The 24,673-nt window shown below is 41.4% G+C and overlaps 1 protein-coding gene across 6 annotated transcripts in view; it reads left to right on the plus strand.

The window, feature by feature from the left end:
• The window catches only part of neb (nebulin), a 365,351-nt gene that overhangs the window by 214,641 nt on the left and 126,037 nt on the right, over positions 1 to 24,673 (plus strand). For all 6 annotated transcript variants that reach the window (XM_063048565.1, XM_063048566.1, XM_063048567.1 and 3 more), the window contains exons 90-103: positions 3,188 to 3,292; positions 3,461 to 3,568; positions 3,655 to 3,768; positions 4,311 to 4,508; positions 5,360 to 5,464; positions 7,253 to 7,357; positions 8,741 to 8,845; positions 12,486 to 12,593; positions 12,740 to 12,853; positions 14,216 to 14,413; positions 17,653 to 17,757; positions 17,879 to 17,983; positions 23,492 to 23,599; positions 23,683 to 23,790. In XM_063048565.1, the coding sequence (XP_062904635.1) occupies positions 3,188 to 3,292; positions 3,461 to 3,568; positions 3,655 to 3,768; positions 4,311 to 4,508; positions 5,360 to 5,464; positions 7,253 to 7,357; positions 8,741 to 8,845; positions 12,486 to 12,593; positions 12,740 to 12,853; positions 14,216 to 14,413; positions 17,653 to 17,757; positions 17,879 to 17,983; positions 23,492 to 23,599; positions 23,683 to 23,790 (1,686 nt within the window). The remainder of the gene's footprint in view (positions 1 to 3,187; positions 3,293 to 3,460; positions 3,569 to 3,654; positions 3,769 to 4,310; positions 4,509 to 5,359; positions 5,465 to 7,252; positions 7,358 to 8,740; positions 8,846 to 12,485; positions 12,594 to 12,739; positions 12,854 to 14,215; positions 14,414 to 17,652; positions 17,758 to 17,878; positions 17,984 to 23,491; positions 23,600 to 23,682; positions 23,791 to 24,673) is intronic.

Consider the following 24,673-nt stretch of genomic DNA (forward strand, 5'->3'; position numbering starts at 1 on the left):
CAGAGAATTCAGAGACATCTCAGTGCGTAAAGGGCAAGGTCGGAAACCACTGTTGAATGCGCGTGATCTTCGAGCCCTCAGGCGGCACTGCCTAAGAAACCGTCATGCTACTGTGACAATTATAGCCACCTGGACTCGGGAGTACTTCGGAAAACCATTGTCACTCAACACAGTCCGTCGCTGCATCCAGAAATGCAACTTGAAACTGTATTACGCAAGGAGGAAGCCATACATCAACTCTATGCAGAAACGCCGGCGAGTTCTCTGGGCCCGAGCTCATCTCAGATGGACCGAAAGACTATGGAACCGTGTGCTGTGCTCAGATGAGTCCACATTTCAGCTAGTTTTCGGAAAAAACGGGCGTCGAGTTCTCCGTGCCAAAAATGAAAACGACCATCCAGATTGTTATCAGCGAAAGGTGCAAAAGCCAGCATCTGTGATGGTATGGGGGTGCATCAGTGCCCACAGCATGGGTGAGTTGCATGTATGTGAAGGTACCATTGACTCTGAGACGTATATTAGGATTTTAGAGAGAAATATGTTGCCATCAAGGCGACGTCTCTTCCCCGGACGTCCATGCTTATTTCAGCAGGACAATGCCAGACCACATTCTGCACAGGCTACAACAGCGCGCTTTGTAGACACAGAGTACATGTACTTGACTGGCCCGCTGCCAGTCCAGATCTATCTCCTATTGAAAATGTATGGCGCATCATGAAGAAGAGAATCAGACAACGGAGACCACGGACTGTTGAGCAGCTGAAGTCTTATATCAAGCAAGAATGGACAAAATTTTCAATTGCCAACCTACTACAATTAGTATTCTCAGTTCCAAACTGATTAAAAAGTGTTATTAAAAGGAAAGGTGATGTAACACAATGGTAAACATGCCTCTGTCCCAACTTTTGTTGAGTGTGTTGCAGCCATCAAATTCTAAATTCGTGTATGTTTACAAAATACAATTAAGTTGGTCAGTAAAACTATTGAAGATCTTTTCCTTGTACTTTTGTCAGTTAAATAAAGGTTCACGTGAATTAACGTATCACAGATTTTTGTTTTTATTGCATCTTGGAAAATATCCCAACTTTTCTGGAAATGGGGTTTGTATTATTAAAGATAAGGTTTAGGGGTACTTGGAGGCACATGACAAAATAAGCAAATTCGGGATAACTTCCTTAAGGGGAAGTTTTGCCTGAAAAATTTGTTGGAATTGTTTGAGGAAATAACAGGCAGGATAGACAAAGGAGAGTCAGTGGCTGTTGTTTATGTGGATTGTCAGAAGGCCTTTGACAAGGTGCCACACATGAGGCTGCTTAACAAGCTAAGAGCCCATGGTATTACAGGAAAGATTCTAACATTGATAGAAGTTTGGCTGACTGGCAGGCAGAAGGCAAAGAGTGTGAATATAGGGGACCTTTTCCGGTTGATGCAAGGTGATGTGTTGTGGGGGTTGGTGTTGGGAACCACTTCTCTTCATGTTATATCATCATTATTATTATCATCATCATCATCATCATCATCAGTGATCACTTGTAGTCGAGTATGATTCTTCTCCTGGTGGTTGATCTGGTCACTTGTGGGTCTTGAGATGACTGAAGAGGCTGCTCTGTGATCGACAAGTCCTACTGCAATGTTGGCGTGTGCTGGTGGATGGAGCTGGTTGGGCCTTTCCCAATCTCTCCTTACACTGAAGCCGCTTAGTCTCAGCAGCAAAGTGGAGGTATTCTTTGAGCTGTGCAGACCCTCATAGACAGTCCTTCTCCAGTTTTTCCTATCCTGTGTTAATTTCTCCCAATCATTCGGATTGATATGCCACTTTCTCAGGCGGGTCTTGGTATTGTCTTTGAACCGCTTTTTCTGCCTCCATGAGTGCACTTTGTATTCTTGAGTTGGCCAAACAGAAGTTGTTTAGGGAAACAGGAGTCACGTTATATGTTAATAATATGGATGATGGTATTGATGGCTTTGTGACCAAGTTTGCAGATGATACAAAGATAAGAGGAGGAGCAGGTAGAGTTGAGGATGTAGGGTATCTGCAGAAGAACTAAGATTTGGAGATTGGGCAAAGAAGTACAAGACAGAGTATAGTGCAGGAAAGTGCATAGTCTTGCACTTTGGCAGAAGGAATAAAGGTTTGGGCTATTTTCTAAATGGGAAGAAAATTCAAAAATTAAAGGTGCAAAGTGACTTGGGAATCCTTATGCAGGATTTCCTTAAGGTTAACTTGCAGGTTGAGACAATGGTAAGGAAGGCAAATGCAATGTTATCATCAATTTCGAGGGGACTAGAATATAGAAGCAAGAATGTAATACTGAGGCTTTTTAAGGCATTGGTCAGACCACACTTGAAGTATGGTGAGTAGTTTGGGCTCCTTATCAAAGAAAAGATGCCCTGGCATTGGAGAGAGTCCAAAGGTGGTTCACAAGAATGGTCCCTGGAATGAAAAGGTTAACTTATGAGGAGCATTTGATGCCTCTGGGCCTGTATTTGCTGGAGTTTAGAATAATTAGGAGGGGATCTTAATAAAGCACATTGAAAGGGCTAGATAGAGTGGGTGTTTCCTATAGTGGGGGAGGCTAGGACCAGAGGGCACAGTGTCAGAATAGGGGGACTTCCATTTAGAACAGAGACGAGGAAAATTTTCTTCTGCCAGAAGGTAGTGAATCTGTGGAATTCATTGTCACAGACGGCTGTGCTGGCCAAGTAATTGGGTATATTTAAGGCAGAGGTTGATGGGTTCTTGATTCATCAAAGAGTCAAAGGTTACAAGGAGAAAGCAGGAGAAAGGGGTTGAGAAGGACCATAAAACAGCCGTGAAGTAATGGCAGAGCAAACTCGAAGGGCCACATGAGCTAATTCTGCTCCGACTGTAAGTCTTATGGTCTTATTCTTGTTGTGTCGTTGAGCAGAATTGTGGGACTGAATGGTCATATGTGCCCATGATTACCTACTGGTCCCTGAAACTATTTGGGAATTGTTTGTAAACATCTGCAGCATGTTGCAGATATGGTATCAATGCTGATCTCGTGTGCAGTTAGTTTTCCACCTAGTGACTGGCTCCATTTATTTGAATTTATTTTACAGTTGGTATCTGCTGTTTCTCTTGTTTCTTTCCCTGCTTTTAAATGTTGGATCTGCTGTTTTACTAACATCATTCTAAGAAGCTTGTTGATCTTATTTTCATCAGCTGAAGTACAAGGAAACATTTAACCTTGAGAAAGGCAAGTATATCGGAGCCACTGACACACCTCAGCTGGAACATTCAAGGGAAATGGCAAAGCATTTTAGTCAGGTAAGCAATTTGTATATAATAATTGTAAAGTACCTTGTTGCTTTATAAATTCATACACAATTAGCCTTATTTGATACTCATGTCAGAAAGATACATTAAAGGTAGTTTCATTTGCTATTGGTTTAAACTAGTGCATTGTGTGTAATGCATGCGGTTCGTGCCTTGCAGAAGTGTTATAAGGATGTATGGGAGACCAGCAAAGCTTTAGGATACACTTTGCCTCCAGACTATCTTCCTTTGGTTGTTGCAAAACGTGCCGAAAATGTGAGCAGCAATGTAAGTAGAAACTGATTCACTTTTCGAATTTTTTTTTTTTTGGTGTTCATTCGAAGACTTCATAAAGCATGTATTTGATTCTCCAGCTGAAGTACAAGGAACTGTATGAAAAGCTCAAGGGACATTACCTGGCTGGTGGTGATATCAAAGATTTCCCCGCAATAATCCATTCAATGGCTATGGGCAAAATGAGGAACATGGTATGTCAATAATTAAGTGAATTCTTTTCAGTCTACCTTGATCTCATTTCTAGTATTTTGTTGTTTTAAAAAAAGTAATATTACTCTTTGCAACCTAGACAAGATACATAGATTAAATATCAAATATTTCTAAGAAAGGCTAATTGCAATTACTCTGTAGAAAGGACATACAGATTAAATATCAAATATTTGTAATAAAGGCTAATTGCAGTGTGATTTCAGGAAAACGTTGTTAGAATTAATGGCTCATAACATCATAAGGGAGATATTAACAGAGATTTTAACCAATCTGTTTTAAATTGGTTGCCATTTTTGATAAAATAGTAAGCAAATTAATGTCATAAAAAGACTATTTGCTCTGAATAAAATAAATTATATTGCATATCTTGCATTCAAATTTGGAAACTTTTGATCCTTCATTGGGTGATCACTTACAAAAATCATTCTCCAACCACATGTTTGTATCTTATAAATGATGTGGAAGATTATTTCTAAGATTCTAATGTTATATTGCATGCTCTGTGACTTGTTTTCTTCTTCAGATGGATTACAGGCGGGATTATGAGAAAACTAAGACTGCACTTCACATTCCCACTGACATGATAAGCAACATAGTGGCAAAGAGGTGTCAGCACATTCTCAGTGACATTGAATACCGCACCTATCTCCATGAATGGACCTGCCTGCCCGATAAGCACGACGTCATTTGCGCCAAGAATGCTCAGGAGATCTTAAGTGATGTATGTATCACATCTTTAGATTTATGAGCCTTAACCAAAAGGAAAATATAGCTCACTGACATTGTGGAATTTGAACGTTTGCGCTTGCATATCTCCACTGTTATGGGTTTTCACTGTAGGCCTTACAATTGATTTGGATAATCCTTAAATACCATGAAATCTATATCTATCCCTCAAAGGGGAGAAGATTTACCACTTATGAATATGACAGTATGTGGTAAACCATATATATGTGTTGTAACTGGGTTACCTGTCTGGACACGCCCCTCTGCTGACTGCTCCTGGGGCTCCTCCCACAGACCCCTGAATAAAGGTGATTGTGTCACTGCTCCTCCCTCAGTCCAGGACGGATACTCAGTATGGACGTTGGTTCATTTACTGTTAATAAAAGCCTTTCAGTGTTTACTCTACTTCCAGTCTTTTGGAGTAATTGATAATGCATCACAGTATGAATTGGACTGTTGTAAAGAAAAGATTCAGAATTTGGTCAACACTTTGGGGACAGGAAAACCCACTGTTTTAGACAGCTTGGGAATCTTGTCCCGACTGCTTTTCAAAGTAACTTTGTATCTGAAGTCTCAGCCATGATAACTGAGTAGTACTGTCACACATTGCACACACTGAAAGTGGTCGAAGCACTGCTAACCACTCACATTGATGCTGATGATCTTTACCTCCGAGCAAAACAGAATACTCAGTGGCACAGAAATGTTCAGAAAATTCTATGTGAATTCCACTGCAGGCAGATGATGCTTGTTTATTCCTGTTAAGAGTCACGATAGATGTGGAACTAACAAGAGCTGATTGAGGGAGGCTTCATCTTTTACCAACGCTTTGTTTCCATGTTACAGTACGTATACAAGGATGACCTGAACTGGCTGAAGGGCATGGGATGTTATGTTTGGGACACGCCAGAAATACTACACGCTAAGAAGTCCTATGAGCTACAGAGTGAGGTAAGAGATATATAGCCTCTGAGCAAATGATTAAATGAAGTGAGTCAAAGGTGAAGAGCTTGTAAATTTGTGGCAGCATAAATCAAGTCCCATTCAGAAATAGAATACTGTTGCCATCTGTGCAATTGACTCTTTTGCATTAAATAACCACTTAGGAAATTTACCAATACCTACTTGCAAAGCAACCTCTAAGAAAGATCACATTATTTTGCAATGTTAATATCTGATTTGGCTACAGAGTTTGGTAGTGAGTATATAAGACAAAAAGACAACTTCACTAACAGTTCACATTTATATTCTTTTGTTAGTAATTCATAAAATTGCAATATTCTAACCTCAGTGAAGGTTGTCAGGGGAAACCTGGACTTTAAACAAAAGACAAGAGCTCTCAGTTCTCTTGGATTTTAAATCCCTGATCACAAGACATGAGCCTCCCAAAGGAAGCTCTGAACTTCCCTGTCAACTGTTATTGCATGGAGTTTGGTGGGTATAGTGACAGTGTTGGTGGTAGATAAGTGTCGTTGCAAAGGTAAAGAAACAAAGTGCGGTATAGAAATGAACTGTATTTGTATTGTCTCAAATTAGTGTCAGCTTCAGTAAACATCACAATTAAAATCTTCAGTTTGACTAAATCAGTGTCCAAGCATTTTTTGTATAAATAAAGGTTGATTGCAATTCAACAGTAGGCAGCAAATTATTGTATGACGTGGTCCTGAGACTGCCCAACCCCCTGAATGTTATTAAAGTGGTATTATGTCCTTATGGTGTAGAGCTTGGGAAGATTGGTTTCATTGAGGCCAAAGGTAAGATGCGGGGGGGGGGGGGTGGGGGTGGTGAGGTTCAATTCTGCTTTCAGAGTGTTGTCTCCAAGAATGGGCATGAAGGGATTTGTAGGGTGGAGATGGAATCATCAGCAACAAAGCAGGCCATTCAGCCCAGCAGGCCCATGGTGACCAAGATTCCCATCCAAGCTAGTCCCTCTAAGGTAGAGTGTGACAACCTTTTGTATGCAGTTTAAATTCCTCTGTGTGCTAGTAGCAAAAGATGTGTCCATGTGTACACCTTAGAGGGAACATTCAATCACAATGCATTTATTGTCAAGGTATGTATATGTCATCATATACTACCTAGAGATTTATTTTCTTGCAGGTATTTACAGGGGGAAAAAAAGAAGTACAATAGAATTTTATTGAAAACTTCAGGCTTTAGTACTGTACCTCCTGTGTGGTGGTACCTGCGAGAAGATGGATGTTGCCTTGTTGTGGCAGCGCCTCTTCTAAGTTCAAAGTACGTCTATGTCACTATATACAACCCTGAGGTTCATTTTCCTGTGGCCACACTTAAGAAATCTATAGAATAGTAACTATAACCGAATCAGTGAAAGACTGCCCAACTTGGCATTCAACCAGAATGCAGAACTCAACAAACGTGCAAATTCAAAAGAAAAATTATTAACAATAAATAAGTAACCAATACATATCAAGAACATGAGTCTTTGAAAGTTAGGCCATCGGTTGTACCGTTTCAATGATGGTATCTTGTAGAAACTACCGATGGTGGTGAAGGATGTGCCCCTGATATACTGAGCAGAGCTTTGGAAGTGGAATGATGTCACCCTGATGCACATTTCACTGGGGAATGCTCAGCCAGATTTCTAAAATAATGCAAAATGATCCTAAACATTTGCTATTTCACAGTGTGAAAAGTTGCACAGGGCTGAAATAAACAATTACACATTTCTAAACTGCTTTGCTTAACTGATGCAATGTGAAATGTGATTTATTACAGATTAAGTACAGAAGTGGTGGAAAGAAGAATTTTGAGAACTACACCATTGTTACAGATACACCAGTCTATGTGACTGCTGTCCACAATGCTATTCTCTTTAGTGATGTAAGTATTATTCTTAAAGCCCAGGACAACATTGTCAAGCAAAGTTTGATAAGAGCAGAGTTCTCTCATACACTTAGATTTTGTCATTTTATGTGAAATTTCTCTGATTTAGTTTAGCTCTGAGTTAGTGGTGGCTAGGTTAGGGGTAAACATTGGATAGGACATTCAGTTAATTAAATAAGTGTAGAAATAAAGGCTATTACCAATAATGGTCGTTTTGAAATTATAAGATGTATTGTTTGTAAATCCCCAGTTGACAAACAAGTTTTAGGGATGGCAAGATGTCAGCCTTACCTAGTCAGGCCTGTATGTGACTCTAGACCAGAGCAACTACCTCACAAATGGCATAAGAAGCCACTTTTTCCAGTGGTGATTAGGATGAACTGCCAGGTACATTCACATCAGGTGAATAATACCGTACTGTGCAAAAGCCTTAGGCATATTCATATGGTTATGACACCTTAGACTTTTGCACAGTACTACAGTAATCTTATGTATTGCACTGTACTGCTACCACAAAAAAAAAACAAATTTCATGACGTATGTGAGTGAAGGTAAACCTGATTCTGATATGGGTGTCTATTGTAGACTGAGAGTGGGAAGGAGGCAGGGAGAGGGTATCATGGTTGGGGAAAGGAAAAGGGAGCGGAAAGCATCAGAGAGACTTTCTTTAGTGAACAATAAACCAGTTGGATTCAAATAACCTTACCTGGTGTCTCAGGGCTGATTATGTCTGCACATCTGCCACCCCCTCCAACACCCCCCCAACTCTTGGCACTCCTTCTCTGCCACCTGGCCCACACCCCTCTAACTGCACTCCACCCTCAACATTCTCCACGTCCTTTGCTCTTTCCCGATTTATGAACTCTCTCTCTGCTTCACATTGACAAATACTGTACTGCGCAAAAGTCTTAGGTGCCCTAGCTATATACATATGTAGCTTTTACACAGTACTGAATATATTTAAAAAGCCTACTACCAAGCCATCTTAGGTTCAGAAACACATGCAGTTCGCAGCTTGTTAGTTTAGGTTCAACTTAGGACCTAGATGTTTGAATGCTTGGATTTTTAAACCACGCCGATGCCATCCCCTTTATTTCAACCCTGTGCACCCATATGATTTCAAAATAATTTAATTGCCCACAGCAGGCCTTCTGAATGAAGCTAGCACATTTGACAACATTTGTTATTCAGTCTTTTCCTGCCATATTGGCTGTATTCAATACCATCAAAAAGTGGGTGGAAGGTGGCAAAGGCCATCATTGGATACCAATAATAGTCTTTCCTTTAATATTTATTTTTATTTATTAGATGCCTCACAATATGCTGTTGACTGTAAGCTCCAGCTAATCAAGAGGCTGACTGTTTCTTTGATTCTTCCAGAATAAATACAAAGAGGATTATGAGAAGACCAAAGACAAATACACAACAGTTTTGGACACCGTGGATTACAACCGGACCAATGAACTTAAAACTATATTTAGCAACGTAAGTTTTGTACAGACACGCACCACAGTAGCGTAACAGTTAATACGACTCTATTAGAGCTTGGAGCATCAGAGTTCAAGTTCAGTCCCGGCATCATCTGTAAAGAATCTGTACGTCCTCCCCGAGGAACGCATTGTTTTTCTCTGGGTCCTCTGGTTTCCTCACACAGTTCAAGGATGTGCCGTTTAGTAAGTTTGACATTGTGGTGTTTGCCGAGCTTGGTAATTAGCCTGCAGACGTTTCATCACCCATTGAGGTGACATCCTCAGTGTACAGTTGTTGGTGTTTCTCTCTGGAAGTGCTCACATTTGTCTGGACCCTCTTTTGCTTGTTTCGGTCCTGATTGGTTACCCCTTCAGTTGACCTTTGAATTCTGTGGCTCACATTTCTTTGGCTATTAGGGGTTCATAGATGGCATCTATTTTGATATGCTTGTTTATAGAGTTGCCAGAAGAGAAGCACGCTTCTAAAAATTCTTGTGCCTGCTTCGTGTTTGCCCGCACCAGAACCTCCGCAGTGTCCCAGTTAAAGTGGTCTCCTTCTCAGTCTTTGTGTACCAAGATCAGGGACAGTGGAACATGTCTCTGTACCTCCAGATTAGTAGGTTAATTGGTCATCGTAAATTGCCCCATGATCACTTACTTACTTCCTACTACACAGCTTGCGTTTAGGGCAGCAATGGAGTTCCTCTATCTCATTTGGTGTTCAGGGCTTCCTTCATTGTGTCAGTAACTTCATCTCAGTTTTCAGTACTGTCAGTCATGCAAATCCCGGGTGGAGGCTCAAGGATGCTGTCGCACTCAGGGGTAGAAGGATTCTTTGTTGCTGTTTCCATAACAATTTTGCTTTACCAGTCAGGATTGTTAGCCCTGAGCTGAACCCCTGAACTTGGAGGACTGGTAGACTACTCTTAGTCTATGCCTTACCTTTTGACCTGTTTGGCATGGACAACCCTACCAAGAGCCAAAGCGTAAAGTTTTGACTCCAGCTGAAATAGCTCTCTGGGTCATTGAGGCTTGCATGCTTCGATGGCTATGGTCCCCTTGAGGTATCCCGTGATTAGGCTAGGGTTAAGTTGGGGGTTGTGACTCAAAGGACCGTGCTGTATCTTTAAATAAAAATAAAATTTAAAACCTGCACAGTTTATAGGCCAGCAAATGTGCAGTCATTAAGTGTACTGAATGAGGGTATATTCACCAATAGAGATCAGGACTTCTCATTTTGGGCTTAAACTTGGTGTCAAACAGTGATCAATGCCCAAGCTGGTCACCTTCCAAATGTTTCAGCGTAACAGCTTTCATAGAATACTACAGCACTGTACAGGCCCCTCAGCTCATGGTGATGAGCTAACATTTTAACCTGCTCCAAGATCATTGTAACATTTCCCTCCCCATAACTCCCACCCCATTTCTTTTCATGCATGTGCCTATCTAAGAGATTCTTGCAGATAGTGGTGATCACTGGAATTTTTCAGGGTAGTGGAGGCTAGATTATCGGGTGGGATTGAAGAGGAAAAAGATACATTTTTTGAAAGTAGGGAATTGGGAGCTAAGGAGAACTGGCACAGAGATAAGAGATTATTTTCAACAAAAGAGTTTCTGCAGATGTTGGAAATCCAGAGCTGATGAAGGGCCTTGGCCCGAAACATCGACGGTTTATTCATTTATATAGATATTGACCTGCTGAGTCCCTCCAGCATTTTGTGTGTGGTACAAGAGATCACCTTTATTTGTCACATAAGTACATCGAAACCTACATGTGTCCCCATACTCACAAACCATAAACAAAAGATTCTGCAGATGCTGGAAATCCAGAGCAACACACACAAAATGCTGGAGGAACTCAGCAGGTCTGGCAGTATCTGTGAAAATGAATAAACAGTTGATGTTTCGGGCCCAGACCCTTCTTCAGGACTGGAAAGGAAGGGAGAAACCAGAGCACCCTGAGGAAACCCACTCAGATATAGGGAGAATGTACAAACTCCTTGCACACAGCGGTGGGAGTTGTACCCCAGTCGCTGGTGCTGTAAAGCCTCGCGCTACCTGCAGGAGTTGAGGCCTGGGACAAATCAGCCTTTACTTGTGATCCTACTTTCTTATGTTTATTAGAGGAGGCACGGGACACACAAAAGAAACAGGTAAGATAAAATACTTCACAATACTCCATTTGTGACATGGCTGATTCAAAACGAGGTCATAAAATTATTGAAGGGACAATTGGGACTAACACTCCAAGATAAAAACTGCTGATCACATATTTTTAAAAAGCTGTAATTTGGTAAATCTCACAGCCACGTTTGTCCTCATCGATCACTTTTTTTCTGGTCAAGCTGGTTCCGCCATGTATAATATACCAGTGAATGGACCTTCAGACTTCCTTAACTGTTCCAGGACATAGAACTTTTCCAGCAACATCCCAATCCAGTGATTGACTCATATCAAATCTACTCAGATCCCCTGCTATCAAAAGTGGATATTAAGACATACAATCTAAGTCAGCCCAATACCTTCTGTCGCTCATTAATATTCCCATAAATAATACAAAAGCCATAATTTTAACTGTTGCTATTACTAGACTAGCTTCTCCACTACACCATACCCATCCACTTATCTCCCACAGAAATATATGAAGGGTTAGTCTTCTTCATAATATACAATTTAGGGTAGGATTATTTTCACTCAAATCAATGAAAATTATTGACTTTTTTGTAAGCATCATCATTATGTGCCATGTCATATAACTGGTCCATCATGGTCTTTCCATAACCATGATTGTTCTTGGCAAATTCTTCTACAGAAGTGTTTGCCATTGCTTTCTTCTGGGCAGTGTCTTTACAAGGCGGGTGACCACAGCCATTACCAATACTCTTCAGAGATTGTTTGCCTGGCATCAGTGGTCACATAACCAGGGCATGTGATATGTACCAGCTGCTCATACAACCACCTACCTCCTGCTCCCGTGGCTTCTCATGACCCTGATCGGGGGGCTAAGCAGGTGCTACACCTTGCCCAAGGGTGACCTCTAGGCTAGCAGAGGGAAGGAGCGACTGACACCTCATTTGGTAGAGATGTATCTCCACCCTGCCACCCATAGTTCATGGTAAGGTACCATAAATTATTTCAAGGAATAGTTTCAGCAGTGTGACTTGAAACCCACAACATACTAATCCAGAAGAGAGAGTGCTCTCCACAGAGCCATAACTGACAGTTAAAATTACATTCAAAGTTAGAAGGGGGAAGATTTCAGTACAGAGAGTGAGCAGGGAGAACGGAGACATTATAGGTTTCAAATTCAATGCAATACTTGACTCCTTTTCATGAATTAATTATGCTTCTGGTATTTCATAAACAAAGCTTAATGCTGCCTGTATTTATTAGTCATACAATTTGCAAATTGCAGTTGGCTTATATTTGTTAAATGTCAAAATCCCTTAACAAATTTATAAAGAATGCGTCGATGCCCTTTGTTTTTGCTCTCTTATTGGTTATCAATATTCAATGTTACTTGTTCATAGGGGCATGTGTAGTAAGCTACTTGCTCGTGTTCATAGGGGTACGTGTAGCTCTCTTAGTGAAATATTTATCATTATTTACTGAAATATTTATCATAGACCATATTCACGCACTTTTTATTTTGCCAGAATGCCTACAAACATGCCTGGGACACAATCAAAGCAACAAGCTACACGATCCCTGGTGATTCCTTCTCAATAGCTTTGGCCAAGAATCAGAAAAATATTCTTAGTCCGGTAAGAAGAGAATTCTAACCATATGTGTAAACCTAAATATACTTTCACTAAGCCCAGGTAAATGCTATTGACAATGATCAAAAAGTATCATCATGTCTTTTTCTATTCATTTCTTTTGTTTAAACTGTGTGTGCTCAAACTTTTAGATAAAGTACCGGGAACAATACGAGAAGTTTAAGGCTCTTTATACACTGCCAAACTCTGTGGAGGAAGATCCTCATACACTGCACTGTCTGAAAACTGGAAAATTAATCCTTGATGTAAGTCGGTGTTCAGATTACACAGTGTATTCAAAATGACTGGACCAGAATAATATGTATTGTTCTCCAAATGTGATCCTACTATTTTTTGGCCAATATGACAGTTAGTGTCCAGTTTTACAAAAAGGGTTATTCTTCACTATTTCAGAGATTAGATACACTGGAGGTTGAACAGTTTTATTATTATGTAATGTCACCTTCTCAAAATATGTGCAAAAGTTTCTCCTAGATTAGATATGTGTAGAGAATCCAATATCCAATGGTTATCCAACATGACTATTAACAAAGTGACCATGACCAATCACTGTAACATTTACTTACAAATGAAAGTTTACATTCTCAGAAATGCTGTAAGGGATCAAGACCAGAATCATAGATGGTTTCAGACTAAAAGAAGTACATAGCACTCACATATCACACTAACATTCATGTAAGAGTTGAGGAAAAATTTTCCTTCATTGTAAACTTCGATACCTAATTATTTAAGTAGTTCTTGTTTTCCTTAAGCTTGTTGCTATAGAGGGGAGTGGTAATGGTGACAAGCTCCCATTGCCTATTAAATGCTCCCAATGGCATGCACCTCAAATAGCCTCTGGTAAGCAGGTCCAGCTCTTGGCCTTCACCTGTAACTTAGCCACTAAGCATGGTGGAACTGTTTCTACTGACAAGAGAAGGGGAAAAGCTGGGTTATTAACGCCTTAAAACCAGTTGCTTCGGGCAGATGGGGCTCATCAGTCGTGGTTGGCAGCTCATCTAGGAGAAGGAAAACTCTGATCTCAAACCTCTGCTGCCATGGGGCTATACCCACTCATGAGGAAGGTTTTAGGAGTATCCCTTTGGGAAAAGATCTGGGGCTGTAGTCCCTAAGTGAGTCTTACAGTGAGTTCAGCATTGATTAGCAACTCCTGCGATGCTGCTGATGCCTAACTGTATTGGTCTCTGATATTGCTTTAGGTTTATCAGATGCATGGAGAGGGGGAGCTTGCTTCATGCGCCACAGCTTGCTCTGCCTATTGTACTGCCCAGACTTGTGTATCTAGACAGCGAGGACGCAACATTCGCGGTCAACTGACTGATGGAGGCCTTCTTAATCCTAAACTTACTGCATTTATTTTGTGTTAATATATCATATATAGCTTTTTTAAAATTATAAATCTGTGGCAAAGGAAGCATTCAGATCTCCATTAGGCCATTAAAGTTTCTCAGAGTGTAAAATATTACCCTCAAATTACAGTGACTTGCTGTGTTGTGTTTCTATCCCAAAATAGACAAGAGACTGTTTTAGAAGTTTTGCTGAATAAGGATAGACAAAAGGGTGAAAGTTCAGAGATCCTTGACCATTCTGCATTATATTTTCTGCAGCGTCTGTATAGGAGTAATTATGAAAAGAACAAGATGAAGATACACATCATGCCCGATATGATGGAGGTGGTTGCTGCCAGAGACACTCAGGCTAAGGTCAGCGATATTGACTATCGCAAGTACCTTCATGAATGGATATGTCTGCCAGATCTGCAGATTAACATTCATGCCAGGAAAGTCAGCGAACAGTTAAGTGATGTAAGTATTTGGCTGCGTCTTTTATCCCACCCCACTGAATCTATGTCACTGAATTTTGTTGAGGAACAACAAAAAAGTTATTAGTATCTATCTGAAAACCTTCCTGCCAGTGTAGGGAAGATTCAGACTTGGATCTCAAAAGGGAACAATGCAACATTGAACTGGGAAGCAAATGCAGGGCACGGGTTTTAAGAGCAACAAAAATAGTTCTGATTGGATGCTTGTCCCAAAGTGCTGTAACAGGGTCAATGAGCCAAGTGGTCTGCTTTTGTGGAATTGTCTGCTTAATTCAACTGGTAAATGTATAATCAGACAGGTTTGAGGTTTGATTTCTGAACATTGCTGAGGAAGACAATCACAACCACACGTTCTACAAAGGTAGAAGGGGGATGTAGAATTATTGAACCATTTTATAAAGTGTTTGTTTCTCAATAATACTCCATGGTTGAATATTTTATCATCTACAGCAACATATTACAGAATAAAAGAGAATGAAGAGGGCCATTCAGCTCCCAAGTTTATCCCTCAGAAGGATTCAATGTTCCTCTACACCAGGGGTTCCCAGCTGTTTTATGCCTTGGACCCCTACCATTAACTGAGGGGCCTGTGGACCCCAGATTGGGAACCCCTGCTCTACGCATTTTCTTATTTTTCTCCTTAAATGATTCCAGCTTATCTTTTCTTACTTCAGAATAGCTTATTCACATTATTTTCCATTTTGTCGTCCTCTAGAACACAAATTCTCAATTTAATGCAGGACAAGAATAAGTTTTTCTGATGACCAATATCTGACTCTTAGGCAGATGTTGGATCTTCATTTTCTTTGGATCTTATTCTCGGTTCTCTCAAAAAGGGGCTGAGTGTTTGCTGGGTAGTATGGAAGCCATAGACATGAGAAAATTTTGCAGAGGCTGGAAATCCAGAGCAACACACACAAAATGCTGGAGGAACTCATCGGATCCGGCAGCATCTATGGAAGTCAGAGAGGTGCAAATAAGGGTGGAAGAAATAGGAGTTCTGCTTTTCCCAACTAGAGAGTAAAAGGTGCCCATAGTAACGTGCTCCAGCAGGAGGTCCATGACACCAAGTGAGAAGGAACAAGGGAGTACAGGAATATATAGAACAGCACAGTGAGATTACAGAGACGCTTGGCAATACCTATCCAAAGTACCATTACAAATCACACGTCGTTGCTGGATTTGTCTCCCTAACTTCACGTGGATGACTTGTTGACTGCTCAGTTACTGGACATCTCACATCACTGTCACAAGTGTGTCTGAGCCGGAAATGGGGAGGGAGGTACGTAACAGAAGATAGCACAGTACAGGCCATTCATAAACGATGTTGTGCCAAACTTTTAAGCTACTCCAACATCACCCTAACCCTTCCCTCATGTTTTTCTTTTATCCATGTGCCTTTCTAAGAGTCCTTTAGATGTCCTAATGTATCTGATTCTACTACCATCCCCAGTAGTGTGTTCCACACACCCACCACTCTCTGTGTAAAACACCTTTCTCTAACATCACCCTAAACTTTCCTCCAGTCATTTTAAAAGCATGTCCTCTCATATTACCCATCACCAGCCTGAGAAAACAGTGCTGGCTGTCCATTGCTATCTATGCCTCTTATCATCTTAGACACCTCTATCACCTCTCATCATCCTTCACTCTAAAGAGGAAAGCCCGAGCTCACTCAAATATTCCTCATAAAACATGCTCTCTAATCCAGGCAGTATTCTGGTAAATATCGTCTGCACCCTCTCTAAAACTTCCATATAATTCCTATATTGAGGCTATAATGTGACCAACAGGAGATTAGTCTAATACTATGAGTATAAGAAAGGGTGGTTTCTTCAGTTTATTATAGCCGGGGGTGGTAGTGGGGATAAGCTCCCACTACCTATTAAATGCTCCCAATGGTGTACATCACACGATTTGTACCAGCAGGCCAACCTCTAGAGCACCATATAACATCAAAAGATGTAAGCTTTCTGCACGTTGCTCGGGACTGGAAAATGGACGTGGACTTGGAAAAAAAGCTTGTGTTTCCCCCAGACACTGCGGCTATAACACTCCGGCCAGACAGGGTCCTGTGGTCCACAACAGCCAAGCTGGCGTATGTTGTGGAATTGACAGTCCCATGGGAAGATGGTGTCAAAGAAGCTTATGAGAGGAAAAAGACCAAGTACTCTGAACTGGCAAATGAAGCTGCCCAGAATGGCTGGAAGACCAAGATTTTCCCTGTAGAAGTGGGATGCAGGGGATTTGTTGCTACATCTACGACCAGTCTATCGAAGAAGATGGGGGTGAGGGGTCACTCCGTCTGACAAACAGTCTAGTCCTTGTCAAATGCAGCAGCAGAAAGCAGCAATTGGATTTGGATTAAAAGGAAAGACAACGACTGGGCTGCAAGATGAAGACAGGAGGGTATGGAACTGAGAGGGTGTATCTGGGATGCCAGGTAGCACCGTTGAGCCCTCTGGAGATGTCGTGGGCTTATCAATGAAACGTCAAAGAACCTGATGACCCCGATGACGTGCCTACCCTCCTTCCTTGTCACCACTCCAAGCCCACTGCCAACATCGAGAGAGCCGACTTACCATGGGGAATGAAACATCAGGTCCTAGTAGCTCTACTCTACTTCTCAAATAGCTTCTGACAACCAAGTCCAGATCCTGGCCTTCACGTGTGCCCTAGCTACTAAGCCCAGCAGAACAGTTTCTACTGACAGGAGAAGGGGCAAATGCAGGTTCCTGGTGCCCTGAACCCAGTTACTTTGGGCAGATGGGGTTCATCAGCCATGGTTGGCAGTTTGGATATGCCAGCTGTGGGGAGAGGGGGAGCCTACTGCATGGGCAACACCCTGCTCTACATATCGTACTGCACTGGCTTGAGCATCACTTTGACGGCTAGGGCATAACATCCATGGTTGAGCCAACCAACTCAGGGCCTCAAGAAAGAGGCATTTCTGTTGTCTCAGGCTTCACAAATATTCCCTGCAGACTTGTGCTACATCTCCCACATGCTCTATCAAGTCAATGAATAGGCTGCCCACCATCTGATACAGAGTTGAGCATGCATAGCCTGACTTACCTTCAAATAACCTACCGTCAGTGTGCAAGGAGGCTGTCCTTCAATATTTCCAAAGCTATTTTCTTTCAGCAAGAAATGGCTTCTGAAGTAGGTAAAATTCATTCCTGTGTCATTGAAGTTCATTGATGTCTTTTATATTCCTTCCAGGTTCTCTACAAAGATGACCTTAACTGGCTTAAAGGAATTGGATGCAACGTGTGGGACACTCCACTGATTCTTCATGCCAAGAAATCCTATGATCTGCAAAGTGATGTATGTTAGAATGAGCCATACTCCTGCTGTGACTTTTATATTGCATATAAAAGCTTTCTCTCAGATCACTTGTTTAAACAGGTTTTTATAGTTTTGGTGAATTCTGCTTACCCCCCTGCAGATTCAGTACAAGGCAAAGGCTGAGGCAACGAGGTTGAACTTCACACCCGTTTTGGAAACCCCAGTCTACACACAAGCTGTCAACAGTTCTCAACAGCTGAGTGAAGTAAGTGTCTTGAAATAATGTATGGAAAGATGAAATAATGTACGGAAATATGCTTCTCTCCCGGCAACGCCGAGTCCATGAATGCCGTAGAAATCTACAGTCGACCACAATGCAGCTCGGCTTCTGGGGGCTGTTGGGGAACAGCACCAACTCTTGCCAGCACCTACGCCAAACCACCCCCTCTATACAGCGATAAGCTCTAAGTTCTGCTGATAGCAGTTGGTGAGAAAAGAAAGATAAGCGTTTTCTAATAACATAGTGTGGCAGGGATAGTTTTCTTATCATTCATAACTGGTTAATTGGACGTCGCGGTAGCTAGCGGTTAGCACAACGCTATTACAGCTTGGGGCATTCCAGAGTTCAGACTTCAGTTCTGCCACTATCTGTAAGGAATCTCTGTGCATTCTCCCCCACGGAATGCATGGGTTTTCCCTGGATGCTTCAGTTTCCTCTCACAGTCCATAGACGTGCCGGATAGGTTCAATGGTCAGTGTAAGTTGTCCTGCGATTAGGTTGGGGTTAATTGGGTTTGTCAGGGTTGCTGGGGCGGCGTGGCACAATGAGCCAGAAGGGCCTACTCCCCGCTCTACAGCAAGATAAATAAATCAAATATAACAGGTAGCTTACGTGCAGCTAAATGAATGAAGTAAGTGTTGCCAATTAGAAAATAGAACACTGCAGCACAGTACAGGCCCTTCGGCCTGCAATACTGTGCTGAAACTTTAGCTTACTCTAAGATCAATCTAACCCTTCCCCCTACATTACCCCCCAATTTTCTATCATCTATGTGCCTATCTGAGAGTTTCTTAAATGTTCCAAATGTACCTGCCTCTTCCACCAATCCTGGCAGGGGATTCCATGCATTCACCACTCTGTGTGAAAAATCTACCTCTGACATCCCCCCACTACTTGCCTCCAACCTCCTTAAAATTATGCCGTCCCCTCCAGAATTAACCATTTCCACCCTGTGACAAGTTTTTTGGCTTTCTACTGGATATATGGTTCTTATCATCTTGTACACCTCTATCAGTCACTTCTCATCCTCCTTTGTTCAATTCTATGGCAGCTACAGTCATTCATAGCTCCAATCAAGTGCCAACACCTTTATCCTTCCATTCCCTAACTGTTGGCAACATTGAGCCCTGCTCTGGTAATACAACAGGATACATGAGGGTTTCCTCCAGATGCTCTGGTTTCCTCCTACAGTCCAAAGACTTACTGTTTGGTAGGTTAATTGGTCATTGTAAATTGTCCTGTCGTTGGTTAGGATTAAGTCGGGGGTTGCTGGACAGTGCGGCTCGAAGGGCCGTAAGAGCCTATTCCGCACTGTATCTCAGTAAATAAGTCACACCTTTTAGATTTTATCCTGGGGAAGCCTGTGAAAAAAGTGAGCTACTTTACTTTTTAAACTTAATGTCTTAATTATTTGTTAGCATTTTTTTCCTGGTTTAAGTGTACCTAATGTGTTTTTTAATGATTTGAACCATTCCTGAATGCGTCGATCTGGACTCTGGAGCAGGCCTTCAGCGAGGAGTCAACCCATAGGCACCTCCACTTCCCAGATACAGAGGACCAATGAGTCATGCCCACTGCACCTGGCCAGGTGGTATCTCAGACAATGAGTCTAGGCAATGGGACAGGTCCAGCTTGATCCAGATCACTGCTTCAGACCCAAATGTTTCTGTGGATGCATTGAGCAACGCACACAGAATGCTGAGGCCCGAAATCTCAACTGTTTATTCCCTTCCATAGGTGTTGCTTGACTTACGAATTTTCTCCAGCATTTTGTATATCTTGCTCTAGGTTTCCAGTATCCGGAGAATTACTTCTATCTATGGATACATAATTAGCTTAAGAATACATGCATGTTTCACTAATATTTGGATACTTGATGTATATCTAATAGATATCAGCCATATACCCTTCAGTATTGAAACATTTTGGAATGATCTGTCTAAATTAGTATTTCGTTAGGTTGATCTATTTTAATAGGTAGTTACTGCCTGTATGCCACTGGTGTTCAGGGCATCAAAGAAGATCCTCCATCTCTATATGTTCTTAGCCATCAACCTCAGGTGTGGTTCAGGGTCCTAATTTCTGTCTCTACAGTACAGCACCATTGTCTTTGGTCTCCCATGTTTCCTCTGTCCTTCGGAGTCCAATGAAGTACCATCTTGATGATGGAGTTGTCCTCTCTTCTCATCACTAGATATCTTGGCGGGATTCAGGGCTTCCTTCTTTGTGCCAGTAGCTTCCTCTTGGTTTTCAATCATGCAGATCCCAGGTGGAGACTCAGGAATACCATCGCTCAACAGATATAGGATTCTTCATGACTGTTTCTGTAACAACTTTTGTTTGACCAGTCAGGGTTGTTAACCCTGAGCTGAACCCCAAACCTGGAGGACTGGTGGACCACTCTTAGCCTGGCCTCTACCCTTTCACCTGTTTGGCATGGGTGACCCTACCAAGAGTCAAAACACAAAGCCCTGACTCCAGCCAACATAGCTCTCCAGGTCATTGAAGCATACAAGCCTCCAAACCCTATGACAAGGTTGTGGTCCTCTTGGAGGGACTTTAACAGGACAATAAAATAATTGGGCAGTTTTTGTCATCTGCGATGAACACTGTCAGCTCATTACTGACTTTGGAAAGACAGCCAATACTCTCATCAGGTACTTCTGGACACTGTAGAATTAATTCTTTGCTATGAAATCATGCTTGTCGAAAACACCTCCAGAATCATGTTGAGCATAATATGAGGCAATCCTCCACAATATAAATAAACAAATAGGGTTTGAAAAATAACCAATTTGAAGGAAAGTAGCATCCATCATTAAGGAATCCCCCACCATCGAGCTAGGATCTCTTCTCACTGCTGCCATCTGGAAGAAGGTACAGGAGCCTCAAGACCCACACCAACAGTCTCAAAGTTCAACATTCAAAAGAGGTTCAGGATGACATCTAAAATATGACGAATTTCAATGGATATTGGCTGGCTGCATCATAACCTGGTATGGAAACACCAATGCCCTTGAACGGGAAATCCTACATAAAGTAGTGGACACTTCCTAGTCCATCACATGTAAAGCACTCCCCCACCCCCCACCATTGAGCAGGTCTACACGGAGAACTGTTGTAGGAAAGCAGCATCCATCGCCAGGGTCCCCCCACAACCAGGCTGTCTTCTCACTGCTGCCATCAGGAAGGAGGTACAGACGCCTCCGGACTCTCACCACCAGATTCAGGAACAGTCACTACCCCTGAACCATCAAGCTCTTGAACAGAGAGGATAACTACACTCAACTTCACTTGTCCCATCGCTGAACAGTTTCCGCAACCTACTAACTCATTTTTAAAGACTCTTCATCTCATGTTCTTGATATTTATTGTTTATTTATACTTTATACTTTATTGTCACCAAACAATTGATACTAGAACATACAATCATCACAGCCATATTTGATTCTGCGCTTCCCGCTCCCTGGATTACAAATATTAGATATTAAAAATAGTAAACATTAGTAAATATTAAAATTTTAAATTATAAATCATAAATAGAAAATAGAAAACTGGAAAGTAAGGTAGTACAAAAAAACCGAGAGGCAGGTTCGGATATTTGGAGGGTACGGCCCAGATCTGGGTCAGGATCCGTTCAGCAGTCTTATCACAGATGGAAAGAAGTTGTTCCCAAATCTGGCCATATGAGTCTTCAAGCTCCTTAGCCTTCTCCCGGAGGGAAGAGGGATGAAAAGTGTGTTGGCTGGGTGGGTCGTGTCCTTGATTATCCTGGCAGTACTGCTCTGACAGCGTGCGGTGTAAAGTGAGTCCAAGGACGGAAGATTGGTTTGTGTGATGTGCTGCGCCGTGTTCACGATCTTCTGCAGCTTCCTTCGGTCTTGGACAGGACAACTTATTTATTTATTATTATTATTTTTGTATTTACACAGTTTGTCTGTAGCATATTGGTAGTTTATCCACGCTTTTGGATATGGTCTTGCATTGATTCTATCGTGTTTCTGTAGTTACTGTGAACACCCACAAGAAAATGAACTTCAAGGTTGCATATGGTGGCATATATGTACTTTGATAATAAACTTACTTTGAGTCTGTTTTTAAACTCTGTGGTGAGTTTAAAAACAGTGCCTCTTTCACCTCAGATGGTTGAGGAAGTTTGGCAGGAGTCCCCAAATTCTAAGAACTTTCTACAGGGGCACAGTTGAGAGCATCCTGACTGACTGTATCACTGCCTGGTGTGGGAACTGTACTTCCCTCAATCACAGGACTCCACAGAGAGTGGTGTGGACAGCCCAGTGCATCTGTGGATATGAATTTCCCACTATGCAGGACATTTACAGATCCAGGTGCATAAAAAGGGCCTGAAGAATCATTGGGGACCCGAGTCACCCCAACCACAAACTGTAGCTGCTACCATCCGGGAAAAAGTACCGCAGCATAAAAGCCAGGACTGACAGGCTCTGGGACAGCTCCTTCCACCAGGCCATCAGACCGATTAATTCATGCTGACTCAATTGTATTTCTAAGCTATATTGTCTGTTCTGTTGTATATTTTACTGTACGTACTATTTATTACAAATTACTAGAAATTGCACATTGCACATTTAGACGGAGACATAATGTAAAGATTTTTACTTCTGCTGTACGTGAAGGATGTAAGAAATAAAGTCAGTTCAATTCAAATTACAAGACTGCTGATCCTCATATAGCTGTTCCACGCAAAGGGAAGATCTGCTGCAGCTCCTTTGATTCACTGCACACTTTTATGACAAATGTGAGCCAAAAATGACCGAAGCTTCCTTTTCCTGAAGAACGCAACAAGGAATACAGCTAGGGCACATCCTGCAGCCCAGGGTGGAATTGTTAGCTGCTGCTGCTGTGGATTTTTTCCAATTATGTTCACATCCTGATTTTGCTGTTAATAATAATAATAATAATAACTTTATCAAGCATTTTCACACAGATGATGTAGTTCAAAGTGCTTTATGCTGGGATAAAAGTACAATCATGAAAATAAAATAAAAAATAAAAGTAAACATGAAAATAAAATAAAAAATAAAAGTAAACATGAAAATAAAATACAAAGAGATGTTAGTTAAATGCAAGGTTAAATAAATAGGCTTTGTGCTGATATTTAAAAGTGTTAACGGAATCTGCATCCCTTATAGTTTTAGGTATTGAATTCCACACTTTCGGAGCGTAGTTCAAAAAAGTTGACCTACCAATTAACTTCTGAAGGAGATTGTTTAAATTTAAGAGACTGGCGAAAGAAGACCTGAGAGCTCAAACGGAATTATAAAACAAAAACAACTCTGTGTTGTACTCCAGTCCCAGACCATTAAGAGCTTTAAAAACAAGTAAAAGAATGTTAAAATCAGTTCTAAACCATACAGGATAGATACAGGATTACAATTAGCGAGATTCAAAACCATTTGTGGTAATTAGTGCACAAAATACTGAAGTTGAATGAATTCTTTGCCCTCTGTTTTACAGAAGGTATATCGGAATAACTATATGATAAATATTAAAGGCAAGGTTGCCCCAACCACAAAGACTATGGAGCTGGACAGAGCCAGAGAAGCCAATAAATTACAGAGTGAGGTAAATACTGGATTCCATTTAAGTTTTCCATTGGTCCTTTGAAGCCTTCCCATCTATTTAACGCTGACTGTATTCTTTTGCAGAACCTGTACCGTGACGTTGGTCGAAGCAATCTCCCCAAGGGTTATACCCTTCCAGCAGATATTCCATCCTTAAAACATGCCAGGCATGTTGACCGTAACCGCAGTGATGTAAGTACTGTATGAATAGCATTCTCTCTTAGAACCATTGTTATACAGTTTGATCTTACTCAGCCCTGAGTTTTAATCTAATGCTGTTTGCTTAACAGAGATGTTTTGATTTGCCTCATCTAATGTGTGTTATTATCAATGGCATCAACACACTGAACCATAAATTTAACCCACTCAGGGATAAAAATTACAATCTCAGTACAGCACACAGGCAGAACGATCACCTACTTCCTCTCGGTGGTACCAGAGTCATCTGTCGTCACAAGTCCTTGCCCCAAATGGGACTTCAGGTTTCCTATTACTGGGTATTCCTGCACTTTACAGAATCAGAATCAGGTTTATATATGTAAAATATTCAAATTAAATAAGTAGTACAAAAATAGAAATAAAAAGTTAGTGAGGTAATGTTCAGGGGTTCAATATACATTCAGGAATCAGATAGCAGAGGGGATATCTGAGGAGGTTTTCATCCCTGTTCATACCTTGCTTTGGACACGTTTACTGGATCTAGACATATGATTTAATTCCCAGGATAAGCACATTTTACAATCATTATGTCTTCGGAATTTGCTAAATCCACTGAACAGGCTTTGAGATTTGATAATACACTTGATGTATCCAATTTCTTTAAGTTGCTGTCAGTGCAGCTTTTCAGCTGCAGTTCTAGTTTGTTCTTAATGCCAATATCATCATTAGACTTTGTGTCCAGTGTAACAGCCCACTAGGTCAGAGTATCAGGCTCTTCCACTATGCTCCACCAAGCACTTGGGCAGAGAACATCTTTTTTTCCAGCCATCTGGAAAACATACCTCCTTCTTCATACCTCCTCCTTGCAATTAGCCAAGAATCCACAGTAGCACTTTCACCTCTGGGTCTGAAGAAC

The sequence above is a fragment of the Mobula hypostoma genome, chromosome 5, assembly GCF_963921235.1.
Source record: "Mobula hypostoma chromosome 5, sMobHyp1.1, whole genome shotgun sequence".
NCBI lineage: Eukaryota > Metazoa > Chordata > Chondrichthyes > Myliobatiformes > Myliobatidae > Mobula > Mobula hypostoma.